We start from the raw sequence: 21,544 nt of genomic DNA, 5'->3' as shown, positions 1-21,544 counted from the left end.
GCTGCCACCACTCCTGCTTCTCAAACACCAGCTTCTGTTGTAACCAAGAGCTGCAAAACCTCACTGAGAGCGCCCTCCTCAAGCCTGAACATTTTTTATTAGGGGAAAAAAAAAAAAGATGAGGGGACAAGGGAGGATCTGTAGGATATTCAGTATGAAAATACTCCTTCGTAAGTGACTTCCCTCATGGTCCAGTGGCTGAGACTCCACTCACAATGCAGGGGCCCCAGTTCCACACGTGCCACAACTAAGAGTTCACATGCCACAGCTAGAGGTCCCACGTGCAGCAACGAAGACCTGGCACAGCCAAATAAACGAACTAAAACAATAGTAGGTTGGAATTGTGACAGAAGGGAAATTCCACGTGTGTGTGTGTGGACTGCTTATACCTCTGAGAGGAGAAATTAAATGATGCCCAGTCACTGAAGGCAACACAAACTTGGGAAATAACACTGCAATTTTGAGATTCGAGTTTTATTTACAAGTAAATGAAGACTGTCCCCTGTAGCCGCTCATTTGGGGTGAGAAGAGCAATGTAAAGAAGTAGCTGTTGGCTCCACAGTGATGAGTGAGAGGAGTCCATGCCACTATTTCTTTAGACGATGATTTTGTAATTAAAATGAAAAACAAAAACAAAAACAAAAACAGAACACATGATTTCTTCATGTTGCATCTGTGAAAGAATTAAAAATAAAAATGACTTTTCAAAACTCTATTATAGAGTCTCTCATCACATGTGTGAGGTGACCAGGCTGTCACTTCGTTTAGTGACAGCCCTGCTCCCCAAGAGCGACAGTCTCTGCGCAGAAGACTTAATACTCCTCGAGAGTATCTGCCCGAGGGATGGACAGGCCTCGATCCTTCAGGGCCTGGACTTTCAGCTTCTCGGCTTCCAGCTTGGTCTGCTGTTCCACCCTCTGTTCTTCTAAGATTTCTTCAATAGACACTTGCTGGAGAGGTGTGTCACTCTCCTTTTCTAAGTCCTACAAAACAAGCAGGTTTGGAAAACTTTACCTTGTGACCAAGAATAGAAAACATCACAGATACAAAGGCAAATGGATTCCTATATCAGGCTTGAGTTATTTTACTTGTGCCAGGCACAAACACCCTATGGACAGATAATACTTTACAAAGGAATGGCTGGCAACACTCCTATAGAACACACGGGTGTGGTTTAACAGGAATCAGTATCAGTGTACATAACAAAATACTTTAGTCTGTGCAAAGTCCTACATGAGTTAAGAACTACTTTTCTTACAGCTATTTGCCCAACCCCAGGAAATCCAAGAGAGAAGTCACCGAGGTCAAGGTAGCTTAAAATAAATTTTGTATTTATACATAGTCAAAGTCAGCGTAATTTCTGGAGCTTTTTTTTTTTCGCTAAAAAGTATAAAACACTGATTCAAAGTAGAACCCCTGACCCCCAGCCCCCAAGCCAAAGGCAATCAACTGGCCCTCTGTTAACACAGGACTACTTTCTCCCCCATGGCAACTAGTCTTCTGGAGAAAACCTCAGCAAACCAGCTGGGTTAGTAAACCATTTTGGCCCCAACATTCTTCACAAATATTGGCTACATTTCCCATTTAATATGGTAAAATATGCTAATATTTTTATTTTTGAACATCCTAAACATCTGATAACCAACTTGATAATGCAGAACTTTGCTATAAAATTATCCATCTACTGACTGTTTCTTCTCCTTAAGAAGTTTATCTAGGTATCACTTGGTGTTTCTGTAACATGGAAAGCCTCCACGGACAGGGTACTCACATTTCTCATCCTCCGACTTTTACTTAAAAATCTGGGAAGGCATCAACGCAAACGCCACCTCTCCAAACGTTCCAGCCTACTGCTAGATGCTAATTTGCAGAGGCGGCCAAGGCCTCGGAAGCCACAGCGGTGACACCACGGATGGAGGACTCTCCCAGAGAGGTTAGAGCGAAAGCCACATAAATTCCATAAGCAAGCCCTGCCCTCAAAAGTTAGCTGCATCCAGCAAAATATACATTATCAAGTGTGATCTTCCCTCACAGCCCATGGGCGGCAGAAGGGAAGACAATGTTCTTGGCTCAGTGTCCTACCTCCTGGACTTCCCAATGTTATGCGCTGAGCTATTTGTGTGGTTATGACAATGCTGTTTCCCAACAATCAGCTTATTACTTAAGGCCGTGTGTCTCATTATCCTTGAGGTAGAAGCCAGGGACTTCACAAACAACTGCGTGTCTACAGAATGCAAGTGGCTTCTAGTTTTGCGTTTTCCTAGAATTGGTACACGTCTTCAAACAGACCATCGATTCATAGAACTGTGGAAGCAGGCCCGAACCGTATTTCTTTAGTAATACCACTATAAAAAATTCTGCAGAATCTGAACCGTTAACATTCCAAAAAAAGAGTACTCTTCTCCACGAAAGGGCTCCCAGGAAACAATGACACTTCAAGAATAAACACAAATTTTTCTCTTCACATACATCTACACAGGGCCGTGTCTGTGCCAATGTAACTGGCACAGAAAGTGTATCTGTGCTGTTTTCTATTCTTCAATTAAAGCAGTGTGTGTGTGTGGTCTTGTGACTTAAATCTTTCCCCTGATAGCAAAGTAATACATTTCCTCTCTAAAAGTTAAATTCAGAAAAGTAGAAAAGGAGGAAAAAATAATCACCCACCATCCTACCATCCAGAGATTGGCCAGTTCCTCTGAATATTCAGTCAGATGACAATCCCGACCCCTACATCCCAGGATACCATGGTGCTTTACATCAACCACAAAAATATTTTTAAAACTTGAAAGTTACTTCATATATTTCATAGCAATTCTTGGACAGCATTGATTAGTTCTTTCTGTTTCCAACATGAACAAACACGACCCTGGCAGAATTACCTCCTTACTTTCGCGAATGGTGTATAGTTAAAAACTGCTATGAAAACAAATAAACAAACAAACAAACAAAAAACAGCTACAGACCAAGCCACTTCTCTCCAAAGACTTCTGTAAACCTGACTTAACATGTGGCTAGGGATTGTGAAATGCTACTGAAAACTTTAAAGATAAAATCAAGGTTTGATTTTCCTGGAAAACGCAATAATCAGAAGCACCAGGATCAAGTCAAAGATATTAAATAAAGCACTTTTAAAGTAACTGTTTAATGTAAACTGTGAAATCATTTTATCTTCTTTAAAAATGTCAGAGTAGTTCTAATATATATTTTGGAGAAGTAGTTTTCTAATGGTTCACATACATACACACTCACACCTACAGAAACACCACTTGAGAGGATTTAACTTTTTACTTGCTGGCTTTCCTGACAGATAATATGAACCTCCTCCTTGACTGGGAGCTAAGAAGCCAAGTGAGGTCGAGTCCATTCTCAGAAAATGAAGAAAGGCTTCTGCTGCAGGCACTCTTGCCCCCTGCTCCCTTTAAGACACAGATACCACACTGTACATGCCATGTGCCTTTCCCCCAACCCAACTGTCTGTACGCCTTGGAAGACCGTTTGCAAACAGCTGTTTAAATGACTACAAAATATTCCAGTGTTGGGAAGCCATATTTCATTGAACTATTCTTCTCTCGCTAGGTATCGGACTTAAATTTTCTGCTACTAAAGATACAAGAGTAATCTTCTAATGAACACATTTGTGTGGGACAGTGTTTTATATATATAATGGCTGCACCACTCAGCTCCTCGGACTTAGTTCCAGGGACTGAACCCTGGCCTCTGCGGTGAGAGTGTGGAGTCCTAACCATTGGACTGCTAAAAAACTCCCATGTAGGACAGTATTTTTTGATATCAGGTAAAAATCCATGATATTTTACTGCTAATGGGATCAAAATCTTTAATATGCCAGTAGGCACTGAAACAAAGCTGACTGTTCTCTGAAGCTCTCCTTTTACAATATCCCTTTCTTAAGCTAATTTGGTGGTTTCCCGTGAGAAGCTGGGTGAAGGTGGAAACATTTTTTCCTTCTTGAAAAGACAAAAAGAAACCTAACCGGTGTGATTGTCAAGAGCCATAGCAGCTTAACAGTTTTCACTTACTATTTCTCCTAGCAGGACCACATTTTCTCCTCTGACCACAAAAATCCCTCGAGGAATATCACCGTATTTTTTGCCCACATGAATACGCTCCACAGTCTGATGTAGCACTAAGTTAGCTATAAGTGTACAGGGAAGAAACAAAGACATTTAGTTCAAATTACTTTACAGGTAAAGGTCCATAACTCAATCAGTTATCTTGAGTAGAAACGATTAGCTGAACATGATTTTCAAACTTTCTAATTCTGGAAAATGCTAAAATTTCAAACAATCTCATCCTGTTTCATTCAGACACACCACTTGGAGATTTTTAAACAACTGCAAATAGAGTACTTGGGATTATGTTGCACTAATACAAGAAGGATGGTGGAAATAAATGAAGAAAATTAAATTCCTTATGAGTTAATTGCTGATAGCAACACGACTATAAGAAAATATGATAAGGTACTTGGAAAACTCTGAAGTCCAAACAACTGCAGAAGTTATCTTTTTTTTCTTTTAGAAGGAAACATTTTTTCTACTTTGTGCAGGTATGTGTGTGTGATGATTTATCAAAGATTTAACTTTGTTTCAGTACAGATGATTCATTTAATCCAATGTAGGTATTAATGGATTATGATACAACAGTAATCTGTTTTTTTCCCCTTGTGTTAGATGACTGTAATTTGGTAATCTGAGAGTAACATTAGTATTCACTACTTTCCCCTCATGTAGTCTGATGAATTTGACTTAAGGTTTAGGACCACAATCTGTGCAGAAAAATTACTTTTCTTCCTTCAGTTGGTACTGCTGTCATCTTTGAAGAAACAACAGTACTATCATCTGTGATTCTTGTAAGTATTTCAATTATGTTGTTCTTCCTTAGGCCCAAAGCCACTGACCTAGCTGATGTCCAACAAATGTTGACATGAACTGAAGTTTCTCAAGACAGGAGCAAATATAAGGTCTCTTTAGAAAAACGCAAGAGACAGAATCAAGATTAAGACCTTGAGTCTGATGTATCCCAAAGTATAAAATCCTGAGCTTAATGTTGGGGGTCCCTAAAAAGCTTCAGGAAAGGCCTCTGACCCACTTTTCATTGGACAGGGAGGGATTACCTTCAGGGCAGGAACTGCTTTGAAGAGTAGTCGCACCCAAGCCAATGTACAAATGAGCAGCCTTTTCAGTAGACTGAGTGTATTTCTATCATCTGGCTCCCTCTAATGGGGAAAATAAAAAATAGTCCAAAACACTGTAACCACATGTTCTAGTAGTGAAAACCAGTTTTAGAAATAAAATATAAGCTTGTAAACACAAGCTTTCAAACCACCTAATTGTAATTTAGAAAACAATGATGTAGTGACTTAAAACACTATTTCATCATGCCAGGTACATGAAAAAAGTTGCAGATAAACTTCAATACGAAACAACATAAAAATCCAGAGGATGGGATGATAAAAGCCACCATGGCTCTTATCATCATGGACTCATGTAATACATACCAAATTGATCAATGCTTCTCAAAAAGCCTATAAGTGTCCTTCCATCTCGAAGCAGGACCAAGTGCTTTTCTGGGGAGAGGAAAAGAGATCTTTAAAAAATGAACTGTTAGCTTCAGCGAGTTTACAGGGAAACAAAAACAGAGTTAGTAGCAGATTAAGCTTTACCATTTCCTATTACAGAGCATTTAACGCAGAGTTCATTGAGAAACTAGAGGGATGACCAAGGCAGCTGGGGATTAGTTTAGATGAGAAGATGCGTGGTGAAAAGAATCTAAGAGGGGCAGCAGAGTGGGGAAGGACTGGGCACGCAGTCAGGGGGCCCAACGGACTGGCTCCAGATGCCAGTGCTTGACAGTTAAACCCTGTCAGCATCATGTCAGTTTCTATACCTGCCAATTTGGACATTTGATCTAGATGGTCTTTATGATCTTAATTTTCCAAAATTATTTTCCCCTCATCTTAGAGAGTTTCTATTTCACACTTTGGAATCAGAGACGGTTTTAAATAAAAACAGTACCAAAGACGTGTAAAATGAGGATGCTGATAATAAAACCAGAGCAAAAATTCAACAGAATATATTGAGGGCTATGTGCTGTTCTGGGGCCTAGATATATAGTAGAGAATAAGACTCAGAGTCACCAACCTCATGAACTTATAAGCCTGGTGGAGAAAAACAAACATATTTAAAAAAATGACCTATGGTGATTAGTCTAGCAGAATAAAAACAAGACAGCAGGATAATATGAGAAAGGGAGGGAAAGAAGAAGAAAGGGAGGACTTCCAGGGTAGTCCAGGGGCTAAGACTCCACACTCCCAATGTAGGGGGCCCAGGAACAAGATCTCATATGCTACAACTAAGAGTGTGCATGCTGCGACTAAAGATACCACGTGCTGCAACTAAGACCCGGTGTAGCCAAGTAAATAAACAAACATGGGGGGGGGAGAGAAGGTGGCTAGGGAAAACCCCTCTGAAGAGGTGACTCTGCGAGACACTGAAGAATGACAGTAAGCCAGTCACTAGAATAGCTAGCAGACTGAGCTACAAGGGAAGCCCAGAATAGCTAGCAAAAATCACTTATTTGTCTTTAATGCCATGCATAAAGTACTTTCTAAGTCTTCCCTGGTGGCTCAGAGGTTTAAGCGTCTGCCTGGAATGTGGGAGACCCAGGTTCGATCCCTGGGTCGGGAAGATCCCCTGGAGAAGGAAATGGCAACCCACTCCAGTAACCCACTCCAGAATCCCATGGAGGGAGGAGCCTGGTGGGCTACAGTCCATGGGGTCACAAAGAGTCGGACACGACTGAGCAACTTCACTTCACTTTCTACATGCAGAACCTGGACCATAAAGAAGGCTGAGCACCAAAGAACTGATGCAAGACTCTTAAGAGTCCCTTAGGCAGCAAGGAGATCAACCCAGTCAATCCTGAAGGAAATCAACCCTGAATATTGGAAGGACTGATGCTGAAGCTGAAGCTCTGATACTTTGGCCACTTGATGCAAAGAGCCGACTCAATGGAAAAGACCCTGATACTGGGAAAGACTGAGGGCAAGAGGAGAAGGGGGCAAGAGAGGATGAGATGGTTGGATGGCATCATCAACACAATGGACATGAGTCTGAGCAAACTCTGGGAGACAGTGAAAGACAGGGAAGCCTGGTGTGTTATAGTCCAGGGGGTTGTAAAGAGTCGGACACCACTGAGCGACCGAACAACAACAAGATGCAGAACAGTGCAACAAGACAGTGATTCTTTCCTGAAGGAATTTATAGGCTTTTTTGTTGCTATAATTAAGTACCACAAGAGGGCAAATCTTAATTACATGAGACTGAGAGAAACTGTATCTAGCTGGAGGTATCTGAGTTGGACTTTAAAGTCAAAGTGAAGTTGCTCAGTCGTGTCCGACTCTTGGCAACCCCATGGACTGTAGCCTACCAGGCTCCTCTGTCCATGGGATTTTCCAGGCAAGCGTACTGGAGTGGGTTGCCATTGCCTCCTCCAATGGACCTTAAAAGGTAGATAATTTTTGGCCATGGGAAGAGTGACAGGGACTGGGAAGAGGAGGGAAATCTGTAATTTAGGCAGAAGAAAAGGGAGCTGTGTATCCAGACGTGTGGCTAAAAGTTGAGGGTGTGAAGGGAATAGGAGATGAAGTCAGAAAAGTACTGGGAGCAGGCTGAGTTTGGATGTGACTTCATGGGGAGTAAGACAACTCTGAAGATTCAACTGGTAGAAAAAGAATGGTTTTGAGGATATTACCAGAGTCTGAGACATGAAGAAGAGACCTGAAGCAGGGCAGAGATGGGAAGGGAGAGGATGAGAGGATCAAGACACTGCAGTTATAAGGGATGGAATTGGTCAACCAAGAGTGTTTGTATATGTGGATATGTGTGTGAGAGAGTGGGAAGCTAAGAGATGGGTTAAAGATGATGCAGGAATTTTGAGTCATCTTGTCAGGAAGGACCATGTACCAAAAGTCAGGAGTGAAAGAAGCAAGATCCCGTGGACGGTGTTTTGCTGTTGTGATTCTCCAGTGGTATCAAGACACCTGTGCAGAAACGTCAGCTGGCAACTGGAGATTTAAGACTGGAAGGCCAAAGAAGTCTGGATCAGAGCAATTTCCGATATGCCCACAAAGAGGTGATACCATTATTAAAGTCCAGGAACTCTCCTAGAGATTTAAAGAAAGCGGCAGCCAAAGATGGAATGTAGGAGTCCATTTATTTTAGGGAACAATAACTGTTGCAGAGATAAGAAAATCAAGTACCAGTGTTGGAAAAATCAAGAAAATGAAGAATCCTATGATAATGGCATCACAGTGCCAAAAAGGGGAAGGAATGCATTAGACAGATGTCTTTTAAGATTGCAGTTTCAGAAGCGTGTTGACCAAAAAATCTGACTGCAGGGTGACAGAGGTGGTCTACACCAGGTAGCCAGGAAACAGCTAAAATGGGAGATATTTAAGAGGTTTAGGGGTACAGATGTGAAAAAAGGAATGGGAATTTGATGGTGAAATATAACTGAAAAAAAAATATGACAGACAAGAACATACATGAGGGGGAGCAAAAGATATGAGCGAAAAAGGGTATGAATGGATTCCAGAAGCAGCTGGAAGGAAAAATAAATAAGACACAGACTGAAAGGGAGGAATACTTCCAAATGAGATGAGAAGATGTGTGAAAATACAGAAAGACTGAGGAGAGAGGAGGAAAGTGTGTGTGTGTTGCAGTGAAGGCTGCATATGAAGTGATTTGAAACCATTCAGTAGAGGAGGAGCTTGGAATCTGCAAAAGGGGTTAGAGACTTGAGAAAAACAATTACTTTTGTTAGAACCGCAGGATGTGCTAGGGATCTCAAATAACTCAGATACATAACAAGAGAGGTGAGGGCACCATCCTCAGACAGTTAGAATTAAAGATTTCATTACACGTTACAGACAGGCGTGTACAGTGGTTACTCACACATGAATTTGATCCAAGCTACACTACATTCCCTTCAGTAGCAAAATCACTAATTTGGATCTAAAAAGTGATTTCAGAGGATAGGGAGAGGATTTCATCACAAATTCATTCTTTACATGCACAGTAACTGCAGAAGATTGCTGAACTTGTTTGGAACTGCGTGGTAACTGTTTCGCAGCAATTACAAGTTAATGAGACAGATCACACAATTGTGCACAACTTTAAAAAGTGTTGTTTTAGGAGTAACTCACAGATCAGAGTTTGGAAGAACAAAAGACAACTGATACAACCGAGCTCTTCTTCAGGATAGTGACTAGGAATAAGGGAGGTCTTAACAGCAAGAGAAAACTAACAGAGAAAAAAAGTAAATTTGAAGTGACTCAGTCTTTCTGGAAAAGTCACTACCTAGTCTGAAAAGCTGCTGCTGCTGCTGCTGCTAAGTCACTTCAGTCGTGTCCGACTCTGTGCGACACCCTAGACGGCAGCCCACCAGGCTCCACCGTCCCTGGGATTCTCCAGGCAAGAACACTGGAGTGGGTTGCCATTTCCTTCTCCAATGCATGAAAGTGAAAAGTGAAAGTGAAGTCGCTCAGTCGTGTCCGACTCCAGCGACCCCATGGACTGCAGCCAGGCTCCTCCGTCCATGGGATTTTCCAGGCAAAAGTACTGGAGTGGGGTGCCATTGCCTTCTCTATACTGCTGCTGCTGCTAAGTCGCTTCAGTCGTGTCCGACTCTGTGCGACCCCATAGACGGCAGCCCACCAGGCTCCCCCGTCCCTGGGACTCTCCAGGCAAGAACACTGGAGTGGGTTGCCATTTCCTTCTCCAGTCTGAAAAGCTAAATACTCTCAAACGGTAAAAGACTGCAAACGGCCACACAGTATAAACCCTACGTTTAGTGCTAATTAAGTCCAACTGCTGTTGTATTACTATTTTCGTTTCTGCAAGAACCCTTTCTCTGAGAATTCTCATTCATCCACCCAGTAACCACCTGGTACTTCGAAATACCACAGATGGGAGACGATGGACCGGGGAAACGGTAACTTTCACATGTGAGCTTCAGCAGCCGCATCCCTGAAAAGCAGAAATGAATTCAACAGCTTGCCCGGGAGATCCGGTGGAAGCTGCGAGAGGCGGGATACAGGCAGAAGTCGACAAAGTGGCAAACGGCGTGTCCCGTGACTCCGGCATCCTGCTAGGATGCCAACGCCGGACGTCCAGAACTGGACTAAATACACACCGCCCCCGGCCCGGACTCATTCTATCAGCTTCCTCCTTAAGAGGCACCCTCCTGGGAGGAAGGGTTTCACCCTAGACTTCACTCTGAGGAGATGAACTACTCACTGTCGATGTCCTCGATGAGGCTGGCGGTGCCAGGCATATAGTTCATTTTGAGTCGAGATGGAGCTGCAGCGTATGGCGGCGGTGGGCCAGCGCGTCCCACACCTCCTTCCTCCCACCGCGGTCGCCGCCTCTGCGGGACCGGGACAGGAACCCGGACCCGGACCAACGCCGCCGCCGCGGCTTTCAGCAGCCGGGGCCTGCCGGAAACGCCGCCATGTACACCACCCACTTCCGGGGCCACGTGCCCGCCCTCAGGAAGAGGCGGGACCGTTCATGTGGTTACCCCCGCCCCGGGATACCCTTTCCATATCCCTGACGAGAAGGGGAAGAGGAGTCTAGACTGCACGGACAGTGCGGAGGTGTGTTCTCCCTTTTAAGGAACGCTCGTTCTCCTGCTTCCTAGACCCCAGAGACACAGACAGCCGCCGTCGGCCTCTCAGGACGCGGAAGCGGAGGGGAGGGCGGGGGGGCGGGATCCAGCCAGGATTGGCTGTTGCAGGCCGACCCCCTTTCCCTGCGGTCCATTCGCGCTTCCCCGCCGGCGCCTGCGCGGTGGGCCGGCAGTGAGGGGCAGGGGGGCGGGAAGTGCCTGGGGGCGGCAGAGCCCATGTCGGCCTTGAGGCGCTCGGGCTACGGCCCCAGTGACGGCCCGTCTTATGGCCGCTACTACGGGCCTGGGGGTGGGGATGTTCCGGTGCACCCGCCTCCGCCCATCTATCCCCCACGCCCCGAGCCTCCCCAGCCTCCCATTTCCTGGCGGGGGCGCGGGGGCGGCCCGGCGGAGACCACCTGGCCGGGGGAAGGCGGAGGAGGCGATGGCTACTACGCGTCTGGAGGCGCCTGGTCAGAGCCAGGTCGTGCTGGCGGAGGCCACCAGGTGAGCTTTGCGCCACCGGTCCCCAGGGTGGGGTGGGGGAGTCCGATAAGGGAGTCTTTGGGGGTGAGGGCTATTGGAATTGATACAGCTGCCAAGAGTTCGTAATGAATTGGGTTTCGTGCGTTTTCCTAATACGGCTTTGGAGAGACAAGAGACTAGGATCGTGGGTGGGGGTATATGCTTGTGTTTTCTCTGCCCCTTCTCTTGCGCTTCAGCCGTAATAAATGTCTTCTTACCAGGAAAAAAAAAAAAGATCCTGCGCTGAACCTGCTAAGCTGAGTAGCAGGCTGCGAATCTCTCGTCTGGGGGATGAGGTTGGGCTGGAGTGACCTGGCTTTGCTTTTCCAATCCTCACAATTTATCCTGCGTGGTTCGTGGGGGCCGCCTCTCTCCAAGGACGGATGTGGCTGCAGCCCCCTCCCGCTGGGAAGGAACGCGAAGGAAAGGGAGGGATCTGGGCATTTAGCCCTTTGCCCCTAAAGCATAGCCGGGTATTGAATCACCGATCATCATCAGTGTTGGAAAGCACCTATCCGTGGGTTGTGTGTAATCTTAACGGTGACTGCAACGTAGATGTCATTACAGCGTCCCTGTTTTACGATGGAAGAACTGCTGACCGTGAAAGGTTAACTCACTTGCTCAATATATTAAGACCTCTGACATTTTATTCTGTGTCGTCGTGCCGGAAATATACTTCTGTTTTGTTAGTGCAATATTCTTCGTAGAGGATTACGGTTCTATGGTGAGGGCACACCTCTCCTTGTCTTCAGGAATTATAACATTCTCATTGGTTGAAATGTAATAATGAAATTCCCAGACATTGCCGGTGGAAATGTAAAATGGTTCAGTGTTTTGGAAAACGGTTTGGCAGTTCCTAAAAACGTTAAGTGTACTGTTAGCAAGCCTGCTGCTAGATATATACCCAAGAGAACTGAAAACATGTCCACATAAGAACCTGTACACACATGTTCATAGCAACTTTATTTATAATAACCAAAAAAGGGAAATATCCCAAATGCTCATCAACTGAAGAATTGATAAAATATAGTATATTCATACCCCTGGAGGGAATGGCAACTCACTCCAGTATTCTTTCTTGGAGAATCCCTATGGACAGAGGAGCCTGGTGGGCTACAGCCCATAGGATCGCAAAGAGTCAGACAGGACTGAAGGACTAAGCCAGCACAGCACAGTGTATTTATACAATGAAATTATTTAGCCATAGAAAGTCATGAGGTACTGAAACACTCTTCAAATGGATGAACGTTGAAAATGTGCTACATGGGTGAAGACAAAAAGACCAAATATTGTATGATTCCATTTTTTGGAAAATTCCAGGATATAGAAATCTATAGAAAAATTTGTTGTTTCCAGGAGCTGTGGACCTGGGGACACTGAGAAAGATAGATAAAGGGTATGGGGTTTCCTTTGGGGATGATGAAAATACTCTGAATTTAATGATGATAACTGCACAAGTCTGAGTATATTAAAACCATGAATTGTACACTTTAAAAGGGTGAGGTTTATGGTATATCTTTAAAAAATGGTATGAGAAAAAACATGTAGTGAGAGGTTAATTGTTAAGAAAGGTCCATAATTTTTCTGTCTAAATCTGGAATAAGGAGCTGTGGGATTTTGGTCCCATGACGGAGTAGCGTGATGAAATACTTGGCCTGTAAGTAGGCAAACTAGACTGAGGCTCACTTGAAGGGATAGAGGGGAGGCCCGCTGAGCTGAAGACTCTGCCTGGACTTGCTGTGATATCAAAACAAAAGTATGTTTTGTTTTTGGTTAGGGTTAGAGAGGACTTCCTAGGTGGCTCAGCAGTAAAGAATCCGCCAGTTTCGATCCCTGGGTCGGGAAAATCCCCTGGAGAAGGAAATGGCAACCCATTCCAGTGTTCTTGCCTACGAAATCCCATGGACAGAAGAGCCTAGCTGGCTACAGTCTGTGGGGTCACAAAAGAGTTGGACATGACTTTGTGACTTTTTTTTTTTTTTTTTAAGGTTAGAGAAGTTAAGATCTCAGTGTCATGCAGGAAGTTGTTAGGTATGGTGGAGTACAGGTGTGCACACAGGTGGGTGATGGTGCTGGAGGGGTGGAGGATAAAGCTGGAATGTGTAATGGGCATTTGTAAATCATTTCAAGAGTTTTTCAGGCAGATATTTTTGAAACTCAAAAAGTATCGGATGATAATTTCTTAGGCAGCAGTAGGAAACTAATAAAAAAGATAAAGGTGATGCCCTACATACTACAAATGTCTTTTCTAAATTTGTGGCTTGTCTTTTGACTTTTTTGTGGTTTTTGACATATTTTTTGCAGTTTTACATAGTCAAACATGTCAGACTTAAAAAAGGTATCAGTTCAGTTCAGTCGTTCAGTCGTGTCTGACTCTTTGCAACCCCATGAATCACAGCACGCCAGGCCTCCCTGTCCATCACCAACTCCTGGAGTTCACTCAGACTCAACGTCCATCGAGTCAGTGAGGCCATCCAGCCCTCTCATCCTCTGTCGTCCCCTTCTCCTCCTGCCCCCAATCCCTCCCAGCATCAGAGTCTTTTCCAGTGAGTCAACTCTTCGAGTGAGGTGGCCAAAGTACTGGAGTTTCAGCTTTAGCATCATTCCTTCCAAAGAAATCCCAGGGCTGATCTCCTTCAGAATGGACTGGTTGGATCTCCTTGCAGTCCAAGGGACTCGCAAGAGTCTTCTCCAACACTACAGTTCAAAAGCATCAATTCTTCGGCGCTCAGCCTTCTTCACAGTCCAACTCTCACATCCATACATGACCACAGGAAAAACCATAGTCTTGACTAGACGAACCTTTGTTGGCAAAGTAATGTCTCTGCTTTTGAATATGCTATCTAGGTTGGTCATAACTTTACTTCCAAGGAGTAAGCGTCTTTTAACTTCATGGCTGCAATCACTATCTGCAGTGATTTTGGAGACCCAAAAAATAAAGTCTGACACTGTTTCCACTGTTTCCCCATCTATTTCCCATGAAGTGATGGGACCAGATGCCATGATCTTCGTTTCCTGAATGTTGAGCTTTAAGCCAACATTTTCACTCTCCTCTTTCACTTTCATCAAGAGGCTTTTGAGTTCTTCTTCACTTTCTGCCATAAGGGTGGTGTCATCTGCATATCTGAGATGCAGAAATATTGATATTTCTCCCGGCAATCTTGATTCCAGGTTGTGCTTCTTCCAGCCCAGCGTTTTTCATGATGTACTCTGCATATAAGTTAAATAAGCAGAGTGACAATATACAGCCTTGACGTACTCCTTTTCCTATTTGGAACCAGTCTGTTGTTCCATGTCCAGTTTTAACTGTTGCTTTCTGACCTGCATACACATTTCTCAAGAGGCAGGTCAGGTGGTCTGGTATTCCCATCTCTTTCAGAATTTTCCACAGTTTATTGTGATCCACACAGTCAAATGCTTTGGCATAATCAATAAAGCAGAAATAGATGTTTTTCTGGAACTCTCTTGCTTTTTCCACGATCCACCAGATGTTGGCAATTTGATTTCTGGTTCCTGTGCCTTTTCTAAAACCAGCTTGAACATCAGGAAGTTCACAGTTCACATATTGCTGAAGCCTGGCTTGGAAAATTTTGAGCATTACTTTACTAGCGTGTGAGATGACTGCACTTGTGCGGTAGTTTGAGCATTCTTTGGCATTGCCTTTCTTTGGAATTGGAATGAAAACTGACCTTTTCCAGTCCTGTGGCCACTGCTGAGTTTTCCAAATTTGCTGGCATATTGAGTGCAGCACTTTGACAGCATCATCTTTGAGGTTTTGAAATAGCTCAACTGGAATTCCATCACCTCCACTAGCTTTGTTCGTAGTGATGCTTTCTAAGGCCCACTTGACTTCACATTCCAGGATGTCTGGCTCTAGGTGAGTGATCACACCATCGTGATTATCTGGGTCGTGACGATCTTTTTTGTACAGTTCTTCTGTGTATTATTGCCATCTCTTCTTAATATCTTCTGCTTTTGTTAGGTCCATACCATTTCTGTCCTTTATCGAGCCCCTCTTTGCATGAAATGTTCCCTTGGTATCTCTAATTTTCTTGAAGAGATCTCTAGTCTTTCCCATTCTGTTGTTTGCCTCTATTTCTTTGCACTGGTCGCTGAGGAAGGCTTTCTTATCTCTTCTTGCTATTCTTTGGAACTCTGCATTCAGATGCTTATATCTTTCCTTTTCTCCTTTGCTTTTCACTTCTCTTCTTTTCACAGCTATTTGAGACAGCCATTTTGCTTTTTTGCATTTCTTTTCCATGGGGATGGTCTTGATCCCTGTCTCCTGTACAATGTCACGAACCTCAGTCCATAGTTCATCAGGCACTGTATCTGTCAGATCTAGTCCCTTAAATCTATTTCTCACTTCCACTGTATAATCATAAGGGTATAGGAACCCTTTAAAACCTTACTCTAAAGCTGTGGGCCATGGACCAGAAGCTTCAGCTTCGATAGGGGGCTGTTAGAAGTGCAGACTCTTTCCTCCTCTATACTTACTGCTGCTGCAGATTAATAAGATCCTCACGTGATTCATATGCATATCATGTTTGAGAAGTGTTGCGCAATGGAATTGAACATATCGAGATGAGGTTGCTCTGAACCACTACAAAGGCTTGACTCTATATTAATGTGTTTGAATACGGCAGGGAAAATGGAGAACCTCTTACTGTTTCCTTTCTTTTTTACCTTGTTAGCTACACTTGCAGTGCTGTCGTTTGCTTCCTAAGCTTGCAGCACATACATCACCTAGGAGCTTGTTGGAAATGCTGTATCTCAGGCCCTGCCCAAAGCTTTTAACAAAATATCACTTTGCCAATAGAGGTTTGTCTAGACAAAGCTGTGGTTTTTCAGGTAGTCACGTACAGAAGTGAGAGCTGAACCATAAAGAAGGCTGAGCACCGAAGAATTGATGCTTTCAAACTGAGGTGCTGGAAAAGACTCTTGAGAGTCCCTTGGACAGCAAGGAGATCAAACCAGTCAATCAATCCTAAAGGAAATCAACTGAATATTCATTGGAAGGACTGATGCTGAAGGTGACACTCCAATGCTTTGGCCACCTGATGTGAAGAGCCAACTCATTGGAAAAGACCCTGATGCTGGGAAAATTTGAGGGCAAGAGAGAAGCGGGTGACAGAGGATGAGATGGTTGGATGGTATCATCAACACAATGGACATGAGTTTGAGCAAGCTCCAGGAGATAGTGAAGGACAGAGAAGCCTGGTGTGCTGCAGTCGTGGGGTTGTGAAGAGTTGGACATGGCTGAGTGACTGAACAACAACAACTGGGTGATTCACATGCTCCCCAAGAACACGTCATCTGAGAGAGTGCTGAGATGGACGGGAGCGGGAGGCCGCAGCCTCTTACAGCCTCATCCTGGAAGTGCTGCACCTTCACACATGCCGTATATTACTAGTCATAGAGACTGACCCCGGTACGGTGTGGGAGGCATCTTCACTCAGATGTGCATACAGAAGGCAGGGTCACTGGGGGTCATCTTGCAGGATGGTTACAACGGGAGGGTTTGGGGAGACAGCTCAGGTTAGGCTCCCAAATTAGGTCAGAAAAGAAAACGGCATGTGTTTGAACAATGTGTGAATGAATGTAGATAGGTTTTTTTCCTCAACATTTTATTATAAACATTTTCAAACATAGAAGAGTTGAAATTGTATGTGAAGACCCACATACCCACTACCTAGATTTTATTAGCTTTTATTATATTTACCATGTCTACTTATTTTTTGGACGTGTTTCAGAATGAGTTACATAGATTCGAAAGGCATTTTCAAAGGTGGTATATCAACTGGAAGTGAGGATTGCAGGAGAAACAGAAGGATTCTGAATTTTTAGTATTTCCTAGGATTAACAAGGAGAAGGCAATGGCACCCCACTCCAGTACTCTCGCCTGGAAAATCCCATGGACGGAGGAGCCTGATAGGCTATAGTCCATGGGGTCGCTAAGAGCCGGACATGACTGAGCGACTCCACTTTCACTTTTCACTTTCATGCATTGGAGAAGGAAGTGGCAACCCACTCCAGTGTTCTTGCCTGGGGAATCCCAGGGACGGGGGAGCCTGGTGGGCTCCCGTCTATGGGGTCGCACAGAGTTGGACACGACTGAAGTGACTTAGCAGCAGCAGGATTAACAAGGAAAAGGAACAGGTTTTTATGGGAAGATGTGGTTTAGTTTTGTACCAAAAACTAGGGATCATTTCTTTTTAAAAAACAATGTTGATTTGTTTGGCTGCATCAGGTCTTAGTTGGGGCATGTGAGATCTTTGTTGCGTTGTGTGGCATCATTCGTTGCGGTGTAGATGTGAGATCTTAATTCCACAGCTGGGGATGGAACCCCCTTCCCCTGCATTACAAGGTGGATTCTTAACCACTGGACCACCAGGGAAGTCCCACCTTTATTTCATTTCTGCTGGAAGCCAGTTTGTGATGGTGGTTACCAAGCTCTGGATGCAGTGTATGCGACTGATTAATGAGATGTCTGAGATTTTCTGTTTTTGTTTCGCGATGTCCAGTTTTACAGTCTGTGGCATTGAGGAGTTGTTGTCTGTGGGAACAATGCAATAGATGTAGGGCTTAGCAGGGAGTCAGGGGATGGAGACAGTGATTGGAGAGTCACCACATGGAAATGTGGGTGAATGACCTGATTGGGTTATGCTGCCAGGGGAGAGCTTTGAGATCTAGGAGGGTGACAGAGAGAGAGAACCCAGAAGACAATGAGTGAGAATACTTGGATAGGAGGAAGAGCAGGATGTCATGTGATATAGACCACTGCCACTTTGCAGGTTAGTGATATGAGAACTGAAGAGAAGCATTTGGATTGGCAGTTAAAGTATTGTTGATTTTAATGGTGAGACTTTAAAATAGTGTAAAAGTAATCACTGGGGGATTTGGGAAGACAACTAGTGTAAACTGTTAGTGAATGAGGAAGTGGCCACTTGACTGGGAACCAGGGTTGAAGGAAGCCTTTTTAGGACTCAGTGGCTTGAGAATGTTTGTCAGCAGAGGAGAGAGAAAGCTAGTAGATTGTGAAAAAAGATACTAACAGAAGGATGGAATGTGGCTTGGGAAGAGGTGGAGTAAGAACTGAGGAAGACCTGAGAAACCCCCTTAAGAACTAGAGAAGGGGAAATGAAGCTGTTGGGAGGGGAGGGTATTGCAGGAGTTCCAGCTCTTGGTTGATGAAGCAGGAGGCTTTCTGAGGGTAAAAGAAGTGGGATGGGATAGCTGGGAACTCAATATGGTGAATGTTTGAAGCAGGTGCGAGGGAAAAGGAGGCTGTGTAGGAAGCACAGCAGAGACCCATGTGAGGATAAAGCTGAGATTTGTGATGATGGGCCAGTACAGGAGCAGAAAGTGCTTTTTAGTGATATTTGGAATAGATTGCTATAAAAATAATTTATAATGTATTTTTCTAACGTGTGTGTGTGTGCTCAGTCATATCCAACTCTTTGCAATCCCATGGACTGCAGCCCATCAGGTTTCTCTGTCCATGGGATTATCCCAGCAGGAATACTGGAGTGAGTTGCCATTTCCTTCTCCAGGGGATCTTCCCAACCCAAGGATTGAACCCATGGTTTCTGTAGCTCCTGCATTGTCAAGTGGATTCTTTACCACTGAGCCGCCTGGGAAGCCACCTGGGAGTTTTCTAATAATTTTTGTCTAATTCTTGGGGGAAAAAAAAAATTTGTAAAGGGATCTTAGATAGAACCAGGACTACTCAGATTCCTCTGCTGTTTGATTTGTCTGGGCTGGAGATATTTTTGGAGGCGTGGTGGCAAATCACTTTGTAAAGTTAACCATATATCCACTTCTTATGGGACTAGATAGTTCTATGATAAATATGAAGGGAGTTGACTTCAGCCTTCACCTGAGATTTAGGTATTTCTTTTCAAAAGAGAAGAAAGTAAACTTGCATTATTTTAATAAAATTTCCTTTGTCACAAGAATTTTAATTCATAATAGTCTCACTTGTAAAAACCTTTTATCATATTTGTCTATATCATCTTTTAGCATCACCTTTGGCTAGTTTCAGACAGCACATAAAAGGTTTGGAAAGACTTGGGCACATGATAAAATTGGCAACTTGGTTTTAGAACAGCTTCAGCCAGCTTCCTGTGAAACCAAATGCTATTTCACAGAATTAGTGTCATGTTAGGAAGGCGTTGAGCTGCAGACTTTCATTGTTATTGGGAATATTTTTAGATTTGTTCCATTTTGTCCAAAAGGGGAAAAAAAAGCAAAGGCAATCTTTTAAATTAAGACTTAATACAAATAATAATTTTTACTGCTTCACTGAGTTCACTGTTTGTCACCATTTTTAAGGGATAGCTCTGTGAATTTTGACAAATGCATATGATTATGTAAGCACTATCACAATCAAGGTATAAAAATTTAATCCACCTTTTAAAAAAAAAAAGGACTCTGAGGATAAAATGGAAAAGTATTTATTCATCTCTAAACCGCATTAAAATTACAGAAAAAGAACTGTTATTTTATTTTATTTTTTTTTTGAACTGTGTTATTTTAAAAAATATTTTTATGAGCTCATTTGTATAACATATAGTTATGTCTACACGTATACATTCAATATTTCAAGTGTGTTTCAGTCAGTTGCAGTCATTCTTTTTATTGCTTAAATGATCTTATATTAAGCCAATGGGAGACCCTACCCCTCTTCTTGGCTTCAGAGTTCTTTTGACATGACCCATTGATATTTGACTGTTTCTTTGATTTCTGGTACAAGATTTGCCAGGCTTGTTATATAGCCTGTCCCAGATGTTATACTCAGCCATTCCATTAAGACATCTTGATTTTGTTTTGTTTTAATTAGAGAATTTTATTTAGAAGCTATATATGTCAGGATCCAGGTAGGAAAATAGAACCTATACTAGTTCGTTAGAATTTGATTTAGGAAAGTAGTTAAATGGGTGTTGGAGATCTGAAGAGGTAAAAAGAGAATATGGAAGTAACTCAGAAGATATGGCAGGGAACAACCTCAGTTCCTGGGGCTGGGGAATAAAGAGGGAGAGATTGTGGAATTAATAGAACCTGGAAACTTGGAAGAATGACCTGTGTCACTGGAACCAAGGAGGCACTGGCATTGGTACTTCCGTGGGAGTTCTTAGGAAACCAGAGGAGTCTGGAGACGGCTGCTGGCCGACACTGCCTGCAGGTTGCCAGGCTTTGCTGGCCTGGCAGTCGCAGAAACTGGAGGCAAGCAAGCACACAGGAAGGATCAAGTCCATTCTCCCCTCCTCTAAGCTGGTGCCCCCTATTGGCAGAATCAAACAGTAAACAAGTGATAAAGAGAAGTGTTTACAGACCTGATCCTGCATCTCAGAGCCAGCTACAGAATGCTGGGTTTGGAGTTGAGGGCCAGATGTTCAGTCAGTCGTATCCACCTCATTGTGACCCCACTGACTGTTGCACGCCAGGCTTCCCTGTCCTTCAGTGTCTTCCGGAGTTTGCTCAGATTCATGTTCATTGAGTTGGTGATGCTGTCCAACCATCTAATCCTCCTCCGCCCCCTTCTCCTTTTGTTTCGGTCTTTCCCAGCATCAGGGTCTCTTCCAATGAGTCGGCTCCTTGTGTTCAGTGGCCAAAGTATTGGAGCTTCAGCTTCAATATCAATCCTTCCAATGAAAATTCAGGGTTGATTTCCTTTAAGATTGACTGGTTTGATCTCCTTGCTGAAGGCTAATAGTTTTTAAGATCACTAGTACAGAAGTTACATTTGGTGTGAGGTGTACTGATTGCTATTGTGTTGTCATTGCTTCTAGACCTTTTAAATGAACAGAGTTATACAAAATGAGCATTTAAGATTTTTTAATTGACGTATAGTTGATTTTCAATGTTGTGACTAAGTATTTTAAAACAAAAATAAATGAGTTCATATTTGTGTTAATTTAAATTTAATGTCATTATTTTTCTTCTTAGATTGTATTTATTACTTTTAAAATTTTTTTCAGCTTTATTGAGGTACAGTTAACAAATGAAATTGTAATATATTGAAAGCATACAACATGATAATTTGCTATATGTATATGTTGTGAAAGGATTCTCACCATCAAGAATTAACACATTCATTGCACCTCACATATTTATCTTTTTTTTTTAATGAGAATACTTAAGTTCTATTCTCTTAGCTAATTAGCTAGTTTTAATCACGATACAGTGTTATCAAAAAATATGGAAAGCTTCACAAATTTGCGTGTCATCCTTGTGCAGGGGGCATAATAATCTCTGTTATCGTTCCAATTTTAGTATATGTGCTGCTGAAGTGAGCACTGTATTTATTACTTTTATATGAAATCTTGGTTTC

General features: G+C 43.2%; 2 protein-coding genes and 1 non-coding gene across 3 annotated transcripts in view; 1 reads left to right on the top strand and 2 right to left on the bottom strand.

The window, feature by feature from the left end:
- Positions 1 to 440: 440 nt before the first annotated feature.
- On the bottom strand, positions 441 to 10,632 carry LSM1 (LSM1 homolog, mRNA degradation associated). Its single transcript, XM_005906102.3, has 4 exons — positions 10,317 to 10,632; positions 5,516 to 5,584; positions 4,038 to 4,153; positions 441 to 983 (listed from the first exon to the last, which is right to left on the bottom strand). The coding sequence occupies exons 1-4, from the start codon at positions 10,360 to 10,362 to the stop codon at positions 813 to 815; spliced, it is 402 nt and encodes a 133-aa protein (XP_005906164.1). The 5' UTR covers positions 10,363 to 10,632; the 3' UTR covers positions 441 to 812.
- A 260-nt stretch (positions 10,633 to 10,892) lies between these two features.
- The window catches only part of BAG4 (BAG cochaperone 4), a 30,756-nt gene continuing 20,104 nt past the window's right edge, over positions 10,893 to 21,544 (top strand). The window contains exon 1 of the mRNA XM_005893860.3: positions 10,893 to 11,193. Coding sequence (XP_005893922.2) covers positions 10,924 to 11,193 — 270 coding nt within the window. The 5' untranslated portion in view covers positions 10,893 to 10,923. The remainder of the gene's footprint in view (positions 11,194 to 21,544) is intronic.
- On the bottom strand, positions 21,406 to 21,510 carry LOC138985990 (U6 spliceosomal RNA). Its single transcript, XR_011462943.1, has one exon. It is a non-coding gene; the product is annotated as a U6 spliceosomal RNA (small nuclear RNA).

Source organism: Bos mutus, chromosome 27 (assembly GCF_027580195.1).
Source record: "Bos mutus isolate GX-2022 chromosome 27, NWIPB_WYAK_1.1, whole genome shotgun sequence".
NCBI lineage: Eukaryota > Metazoa > Chordata > Mammalia > Artiodactyla > Bovidae > Bos > Bos mutus.
The sequence above is the reverse complement of the archived record's forward strand: the minus strand, read 5'-3'. Positions and strand labels throughout refer to the sequence as shown.